Below are 9,773 nucleotides of genomic sequence, written 5' to 3'. Positions count from 1 at the left end.
TAACCCTTAGGGGCTAACCCTAATGTTTATGCATAATAACATTCATTGCATTGTTTTTGTTGTCGTGAATGGTTGTCCTCAGACTTTACTTACTTAGCCTAGCCACAGCCTATAGTACCCACTACTACTAGCCAGTCTGTTTATTGTACAGGTGAATATTCGAGCCAAGGTAAGATTTATTGCTATAAATCACAACTGTATAAATGTTGTTTCAGTGTTAGTAGCATGTTAGCTGCTAGCAGTGGTCCATAGCTAAAGGGAATGCTAACCACAACAATAGCATGCTAACGAGCTCTAGCCTAAGATTTAGACTCGTATTCTAAATATATTCGATTTTGACATTTTCAAGCAGAATCGATGAATGCGTCTACGCCTCTACGGGAGTCTAAATATTAGGCTAAGCTAGCTACTAACTACTATTTACAGAGCTCGTTAGCATGCTATTGTTGTTGTTAGCATTCCCTTTTTACCTCCCTTATGATGAATTCCTGTTCTGTTCTTTGACTATATAGAAGTGTCTATTTGTACGTCTCTAAATGTTTTGATGAACCCTCTTGTAAACAAGTGTAATGCTTAATTGGGTCGTCCACTCACAGTTAACAGTCTTTGTATTGAGTTTGTGCTTGAAATGTACTGTAATTCTGCAAACTGTTAATACATATTTCAATCAATCAATCAATAGTGTAGGCTATACGGTGCTGCTTGCGTATTAGGCCATGGCTCTTTAGCCGACTTGTAACGTACGTGCCATAGGATTTATAGGTCCCGGGTTATAGTTTCAATGTACTTTTATTATTATCTTTTATATTCAACCTTTGTACTGATACGTTCTTGGTTTACCTATAGGCTATGATCCTCGATTACGGTTTCTATGCACCCCATTCGACTGGTATCACCCCATATAATCGGCAAAATCATCCGTTATCAGCACGTTTGAATGGTGCCAAAATGTTGATACTGGCATCCTCACTGTTCAGTATGTCATTATCAGCGATTGTAGCGATTGTCATTATCACTGATGTCCTGACGGAGGCGCGCCGTGTCTGGTGGCCATGAGCTACGTGAGGCACCGCCGAGCGAGGCGCTAGCCGAGCGAGTCGCCGTGCCGAGCGTTGCGAAGGCCACCAGACCCGACTCAGCGCCGTTCGAGTTACGTCCTGATAGACAGAGAATAGTATATATTAGTAGCTCCTAGTTCCATGCACCAAAATGACACGTCCACCAGGGGGAAACCTTGACCAGGCTATGTGGTGAGGATGCCAGTATCAACATTTTGGCACCATTCAAACGTGCTGATAACAGATGATTTTGCCGATCAGTCGAATCAGCTGTTTCTATGCATGTGGTGTATTACCTTATGTTGACATTGCTTATGGTAAATCTAAACAGTCATTGTATTAAAACAAATACAATAGAATAAAGTTGGCAATAGAGGTACAAAAATACATGGTAAAAGCTGTTTTGCAGCAGCGAGTGAGCGTGCAAAATATTGGGAGGGGGTAATTCAAGACGATATCAAGAAAGACACGTTGACACAGCTACATATGCTAATGTTCATGAGCATGGTTAGCTCTGCATTTACGTGCTGGAGTAGTTAGGAATACAGTATGGTGTAGTAGTTATGTACAGTATGGTAATTCTGTCCAGATTCCAGAGGTAAGTCTGGGATGTCCTACTGATTGATGCCAGCTTTGTGTTGGTTACCACAGCACAAGCTTTTTTCCAGGGAGTTCTGTCTCGATGACTAGCCTCATCCTCCTGACTGCTATCAATTTAGTTCCCTGTACAGACATTTGTAGGTAATAAGGTCCTGTTAAGGCCCATATCCATAAATGCTCCATAGGGAGTGGAGAAAACAAACAAGAGAAATTTCACATGTTTTGTCTGTGTATTTATATCTGTTTGGTTGCTGACTGTTCCCAATATTTTTGTTTCAGTAAAATGTCGACACGCAGAAAGAGCGAGCCATTGTCCGCCAAGGAGAGACTGGAAGCGCTTGCTGAGGTTGGGGATGCGTTTGTTGAGACGGAGGTAAGTACATTCTCGTTGTACATGCATGTGAAATTATTTTAACTCCAGTTAGTTGATGCCCATTTCTCTACATTTCATGACATCTCCGTATAGAGAGCTAAAGGCCAAGCTACCAGCCAAGCTACAGCGACAACTCAGAAGCCTGTGTTTCTCTCCCTGAAGATTTTAATAGGCAGATGCTCGAAGAGCTTCTTCAGGACACTGCGTATGATTGTGTAGAGCAGCCAACAGAGTCTCACACTTGGAGTCAAAGGCAGAAAGATGTCCAACTAGGCTGGCAACAGGCAAGAGACCACAATGTGGACAACGTGTTGTCAGCGGAGAACATCGTGGAGAGGACGTGTCAACACTGTTACTTGAGAGAAGCTGTCATCCATTGTGGGGAATGTATGCCTTCAGAGTCGTTTTGTGCAGAGTGTGATCGTTTGGTACATGAACGTCACACTCTGCACAATAGGCAAACCACCATGTGTGGTTATTATAAATACATTCCCCCAACAGAGTCGGTGAATCTCAGTGATGGGAAATACATCATCTGTGAACAAGGTCTCTTTTTCAATTAACAGACAACATTGGCTCATTATAACCTGTTATCCCAGTACCTTCACACAACCCAAACATTTCATCCTGATTGTCCTTTGCCCTTTCAGATTGTTTGCTGCCAACAGCATATCCTGGAAAGATATGCACCTGTGACACGTTTGATGTTTCAGTCTCAGCTGGTAGAGCCATCATACTGGTTTCCATAAATGGTAGGAATTTAAGTCTTCATCTATGTAGATGCACACACCGTATGTGTTTAATAGACATTACTTAAGTTCCTTGCTATGTCTCATTTACTCTCAGGCCGCTATGATCTTCGCCTCCCAGTGCTGTCGTGCAAACAGTGCTCTAAGCAGTGGTCTCCGGAGGTCAGGGACTTTGTCAGAAGTGGCTACTGGCCTGGAACCATGCAAGCCCAGACACTGTTCCACCAGGATGTCTTCCACTCCTTTGAGGCAATGAAGACATCAGCTCCAGCGTTGTCTAGACAAGCCTTCACAGCCATGTTGGACCAGAGGACAAAGCAGTTTGGAAGAGTGAGTAATTAGTTTGATCATGTCGTTAAGCCAGTGTATTTAATTGTATTTATGTACCAGTTATATTATTTATTATATATTTTCAGACTGGCAAAGTGAACGCAGGTTATTTTCAGACGAGCTTTCTGCAGTATATGTACTGCAAGTCTATTGAGAACCAGCTCCACGGAGATGAACGCTTTGTCTGTCCTGCTTGTACCCCGGACATGGTGGCTGTTGAATGTGACTTTGTGACCTTGTTTTGAAAACGTGTGTATGTAGGAGTGAAGAGCCAGGGTTCTTTGATGGCTTGTTCTTGGCAAAAGACTCTGAGGTGTCAACTTTTGTTGAGGAGGTCAGAGGAGTTGTACCAAGTGTAAGTTTTAAACAAGTGAAACATGGCTCAGCCAAAAAAAAGTCTTGACTGTATGTTTCAGTATTGAGCCCTGCTATCTAATAAACTATTAATACTGTATATTCTAACTAGTGTGCTTTGGTAGACTGCGGGAAAAGCGACGTGTGGGAATTCGCACTGGAGAGCTGCTAGGGAGACAGGTTGGACGAAGGCATTGAAGTTGCTGTTTGTAGGCACGGATTCCTTCATAGAGGTTAGTATTAGTATTGATGTAGTCTTGATAAATTGAACATACAAAAATATATCATGATTATCTAAATTCTAAAGAACAATAATATGCTCCTAATCACCCCCCCCCCCCCCTCCCCCCCTCCGAAGGTCTGAATATGTACAGAGGAGAAATCTTTGCCTACCCGATGTTTCTCCAGCAAGAGTACAAGAGTGCCACATTCTTGGCCATGGATGTGACCTGCAGATATGTACCTTACCTGGCGAAGGTGTCGGAGAACCTGGCCCATCTTCAACCCCTTCTGAGCATGAAACCTTGCTTGTCTGTCATGCATGCTAAAGCACACACTACAAAATGCGAGGTGATGCGTCATACTGCTTGATGATGTAAATTAGATTGTCACAATGCATGGCAATGTTAGCCACAGAACAATGGCCTGGACTGACCCAAACTATAACCCTAGTGACCTCAGTCACTCACGCATCAATATTGACCATGCGTCTGGCCACACTGTTCATACTTCCTATAGATCCAGTGGAATGCGAGGAACCTGGAGGGAGTTGGGACCACTCGGTGAAGAGGTTGAGCAGGTCAACAGTTTCCTGTCCAGATGTGCCCTGACCACCAAGTATATGATGAAGTCAGGTTTGTAAGCTTATTTAACCCCCTGCTACTTTTAGCCTGCAAAGGTACACTAAACATTTTCAACAATCTTATTTGGATTTGTGTTACAGTAAGAACTGACATGCTTACGGTCCATGCCATGGGGTGGAATCTCCGTAAAGCCATTGGCCTACACTCCGCTTTGTCTTCCAGATACAAAAAGGTATGTTATTTTCTTAAAAAAACGTAATGTGTAACTCTGATCATGATTCAACTTCAAATGCTATTTCATGAACACATTTGTAAATTACAGTGTTCTGTATTGCAATTTTGCAGACTGTCGAGAAGACTTTGGAGGTAACGGAGGGACTCGGGAAGCTGCAGGAACAGTTTAAGTGCACAGATGACATGCTGCAACAGTGGGTCATTGATGTGAAGCAGTGGGCCAGTACCGGTAAGAACAATGTCCTCACATGGACAACACGCATCAATGTGTGTGGGGAAGAATCAATCTGACGGCTGACAATGAGTACATTTTTAGAACTTGTGTGAACACTTTTATTTTATTTTATTAGGAAGTGCAGCAGCCAGTTCTGTGGCATCAGAGATGCATTGTTTGCAGCTCTCCATAGAATCGCTTTTTGTGAGCATCTGTCAGAAGAAACACTACCTCTACAGACAGAATGGTATGTATTGTGAAATTATTTTGCTGGCTCTTGCAGTATGTCAGTTTTGTTCGTTACACAGCAATTAAATTGCAAACCAATTAATCAAGAGGGCAAAACTTACATTGCCTGTAAAACTATAACTATACATAATATATTTCATTCATTCACTGGACAGAGCCCAAATCACAGCTTTTTGTAATACTATTTTGCAGATCGCAACAAAAGGCGTCAGAAAATTACCCAGAAGATTGGCCAGGAGAAGAAACGCTTGTTGGATGATGTCCAGAGGTATGTAATGGATATTTTCGAATCCTAAATCGATTGCCAAATATATTGGTGTATTTCTCTGCCTTCCATTCAATAGTCCAGTCTGAAATGGCACATTGGTGAGAGAGCTTGCTGACTAGACCACAGTGGTCAGCTGACCATACTCCTCCATGCTTACTATCACTCTGTCAGCGAAGTGTATTTGTCTCATCTTTAGAATATATACTATTAGTTTAGTTTATTTGAACATCTTCACAGAACAGATTCAAGTGCACGGTTTACATCAGCAGAGAAGGAAAAAATAATGAAGACCCGTGAAGGTGATCAAAAGGCATGGGCTGAAGCTTAAAAGCTTATAAGTGCCCATCCTACTCAGCACAGCATTAGAAATACTCAGCATAATTATCAGTTTAACAATACATTAATCAGAGACAAAAAAGAGAAAAACAAATAACAACCCTACACCCAACCCACACCTGTGTCACTGTAGAGATCCACCAGGATCCATAGTGATTATGACTGCTTTAGTTAGATATTAGTATTGTTTAACACACACACACACACACACACACACACACACACACACACACACACACACACACACACACACACACACACACACACACACACACACACACACACACCTATGATACACTGTATTTAGCCAGGGTAATACGCTTGAGCAATGTTTTGAATTGTGATATATTACTGCTGTGTTTGACATCCTCTGTCAAGCCATTCCAAATCTTCACCCCACAGACAGAGATACACATACTTTTTCGAGTGGTATTTGTACTGGGTTGTTGGAAGTTTAAGTCCCATCTCAACTGGTGGCCCCCCTCCCTGTCCTTAAACCATTTCAGGATGTTTAAAGGAAGTAATTTTTTTCTTACTTTATAAATAATAAGAGCTGTTTTAAATTCTACTAAATCAAAAAACTTCAGTGTACGTGACATTGAAAACAGTTCATTTGTGTGTTCATAAAAAGCCACCTTGTGTACTATTCTAATGGCTCTTTTTTGCAATGTGGCTAGAGGCTGGAGGTTACTTTTATACGTATTTCCCCAAACCTCCACACAATAGGATAGATATGGTAATATTAGTGTATTGTATAATGTCATCAGTGTCTTATAGTTTAATACATACCTAGTTTTGCATAGAACACCAACACTTCTAGCTATTTTGGTCCGGACATATTTAATATGGGGTTTCCAAGTGAATTTATGGTCAATAATTACTCATAAATTCACTTGGAAACCCCAAGTGAATTATTTATCCTTTTATGACCAGATATTTACAGTATAGCACATTAGATTGGGTTTGGGGAACAGGCCAGGAGGCTTGTTGATCTGTATGCTGTTCTGGTTTAATCTTCATTCTCAACACTTCACCCTGCCTGGTATTAATATTTTACATTATAGGTACAACCAACAACCTGATGCAACCCCTGTGGATATAAGCACTGTTGTGCAGAAACTGTCCAACAAAGCTGTGGAGAGCATGAGATGGCCTTGGCAGGAACAGAACACAGGTGTTTATTATAATACCGGTATCTCTATTAGACTTTGTGACCACGTTTGAGATGCCTTTTTGAATTTATTCATAATTAATAATTCAATGTTTTCATTATTAATGTTGTCATATCATCACAGATGGTGTCGACATCCTCTGCAAGAAACGGCTTTTTGACCAGGTGATGCTTCTGTCACGACTGGCAGAGGAAAAGCAGATTCTGGTAAAGGAGATGATGCAACACTGTGCCTTCTTAAAGGACTCTGTAGCAAAAGTGCAAACACAGACGGGAACCGTCCTGTCACAGACGGGAAGTAAGTACAACTCCATCTGTCTTTTTATGCAATTGTCCAAGTGAGAGACATGTTGGTATTTGGTTACCGTTCATTTTAACATGTGTGGTTTGAATTGAATTCCATTAATGTTCTTGTGTATATAATATATATTCTAGCTTTTCCAAATGTATTGACCGAGGAGGGTTCGAGGGGCCTAATCTGTCTGTTCAAGAGAAGATTGGAGGACCTTAAACTCAAGCAGCAGACTGCAGGGAAGAACAGGAGGCAGAGATGGAGGAGGAAAGAGAGTGGAAACCAGAAAGCTCGGACAACGATGCCGACGACGAGGAGGACACTGAGATATGAGACTACATATTGCCTAGGATGTATGTACTCTACAAGGTTGACCAGTGGATTATTTTATTTGCTTTTCTTCTCCTTTTGGAGTGGATTATTTTATTTCCTTTTTTCACGTTATTGTTTGACTGGGGGCACCCCTAACGTGCGCACGGCTCAGGAACGTCCTGCGCTGAACGGACTGAAGCTCTTTCTGTACATCTTTCTGCACTGAAAGAGAATGGCTGTGTACTGACAATATGGCACTGCAACTTGCACTCAAGAAACTCACGATAAGTGAGTAAGTGACTGATGGCACCGCACTCATACACACAAACACGGTGTACACTACACACAAGCGCAATGACATGAAGCGGTGTTTGAAGGTTTGTAACTGTCATTTTACTTTTTGGCTGTCTCATTTTTAAAATGGTACTTATATAGCACCTTTATCCAAGGTGCTTTACATAGATTGTGCATTACATTCACACACACATTTATACACTGATGCCGGAGAAAACCATGCAAGGTACCAACCTGCACATCAGGAGCAATTAGGGGTTCAGTGACACTAACTCTGGGGGAGCCCACAGGGTTTGAACTGGCAACCTTGAAGTTTCCATCCAGCCACTCTACCCCTGAGCCACCGCCGCTGCCCATTTTAACCCATTAAGACCTAACTCAATTCTACAAATGTCTTCTAAATCATGACCGTTTTCTGAAAAGTCAGTGGTGCATGTGCTCAAACCTTTTCATGTCAAAGACCCCAAAAAGTATATGTAATTGGCCGCCGACCCCCATCTGAAAATATGTTGTTCCAGGAACCCCCCCCCCCCCCCCCCCCCCCCAGAAGATTTTCAGTTCAAAACGTTTGAATATACCCCCTTTTCCTCATAGATGCAGATGGATCTCCGATCAACACATGTCAGTTCAGTTGTCATTTATGCTTGTAGGCTGTTTTTGGCGATTTGCTGCAGTGTTGGGTCAGACGTGCTCCCGTTGCATTCGTTCAGCATAATGTCAATTTGTTGTTTTGGTACTCGGGTCAGAGTATAAGGGCTGGTTCAGAGTACCGAGTACTTAATGGTAGCCGGTATCAGAACAACTCTAGTTAAAGGAGGGGTTAATGGCCCGTACTAGCAGAGTAAGATTACATACAATTAGGGATGCTCCGATCAGGTTTTTTGGGACCGATCACCGATTGTTTTTCTCATGATTGGCCGATACTGATCTTGTGAAATGTTGCAAATTTTAATATTTCCAAAATTATTACCGGTATGGTGTCAAAACTGTTCCTGTGTGTGGGGGGAGGAGGGGGAGAATGTTTAGGCCTGTCACAAAAATGCAAAATTATATTATGCTGATTATATCTGAACGTCATTTATACCACTTAAATAGTGTAAAAGATCAGTTTCTCCACATAAGGTTAATTGCAGATCACAGACAGGGTAAATGCAGATTACCGATCAGAGTGAATATCGGTCGATATGGCCGATACTCTAGCTGTTTCCACCAGCTTCTCCATCTCCTCTGCTGTGGCATCAGGCTGCGGCCCATCCAGAGAGCACTGGATAAGCTCCCTGATCTCGGCCGTCTCTGTTGGTGTGGGGTTCAGCGCATAGAACCGATCTGCTATGTCCATGTTGTGTGCCATCAGATCGGTTACCTTCTTCCGCGTATCCCCCGACAGTGTTTGATGCGCCTAATTCATTTAGCACATACAAAACACCAAATAAATTAAAATAAATCAAAATTGGTGCACACAGTCAATATATTCAGCAAACAAATTGATGATCTAATGTTGGCCAATGCTGCTTACATAAAATGAGATGGCAGTCCTGATTAGCATGAAGAAGGGTCCATCGCACCCTCTTTTTCCTCCTGTGAAGAACACGAAGCTGTTCTTCCTCCCGGTGTACTTCTCCTTTAATAAATACATTTGTTTTTATTAATTGCTGGGTTGGACAAATTTTAAGTAACAATAAGGTAGTAAGGTAATGTACTAATTAACCTACCCACTGAGCAATAGCCGGCTATTACACGTGCGTCTAAAAATTAAAGTTTTTTAGACGTTGATTAGCGGTTGTTAAATGTGTGTGCATACACACATGCCATTTTTTTTCTTCTTTCTAATTTGATCGGTCCACAACAGTGTTTATTGTCATAGATTTGTCACAACAAGAGTTGGCTTTGTCTGCGACGTGAACGTCTTTAAATAAATCATTTTTGAAAGTCTACAGGGAATATAAATGAATGGGGAATTCACTTCCAGGTCTCTCGACGGGGGCGGGACTGCGACACTATATGTCAGTTGACGTATGTGTGATGTATGCATGTTGTATACACCTGGGACACAGTCCTGCAGAGGCGCCCCATGCTGCATGGCAGGCCACCGGATGTAAGGGGGGCTCGCCCCCGCACCCAGGCCAGCTGATATAG

General features: G+C 42.1%; 1 protein-coding gene and 1 long non-coding RNA gene across 2 annotated transcripts; both read left to right on the top strand.

Moving 5' to 3' along the window:
- The first annotated feature begins 2,454 nt into the window (after positions 1-2,454).
- On the top strand, positions 2,455-3,048 carry LOC306930241. Its single transcript, XR_013790870.1, has 3 exons — positions 2,455-2,577; positions 2,682-2,783; positions 2,878-3,048. It is a non-coding gene; the product is annotated as an uncharacterized lncRNA (long non-coding RNA).
- Positions 3,049-4,427: 1,379 nt separating this feature from the next.
- On the top strand, positions 4,428-9,773 carry LOC306930077 (uncharacterized protein; the record flags this gene model as incomplete). Its single annotated transcript, XM_079510820.1, has 8 exons — positions 4,428-4,499; positions 4,613-4,730; positions 4,852-4,962; positions 5,157-5,232; positions 6,633-6,742; positions 6,864-7,037; positions 7,175-7,283; positions 9,692-9,773. Exons 1-8 carry the CDS (start codon positions 4,437-4,439, stop codon positions 9,771-9,773), a joined length of 843 nt encoding a protein of 280 aa, XP_079366946.1. The 5' UTR covers positions 4,428-4,436.

Source organism: Electrona antarctica, assembly GCF_951216825.1.
Source record: "Electrona antarctica genome assembly, chromosome: 9".
NCBI classification, from domain to species: domain Eukaryota; kingdom Metazoa; phylum Chordata; class Actinopteri; order Myctophiformes; family Myctophidae; genus Electrona; species Electrona antarctica.
This window is presented reverse-complemented; position numbering and strand designations above follow the sequence as displayed.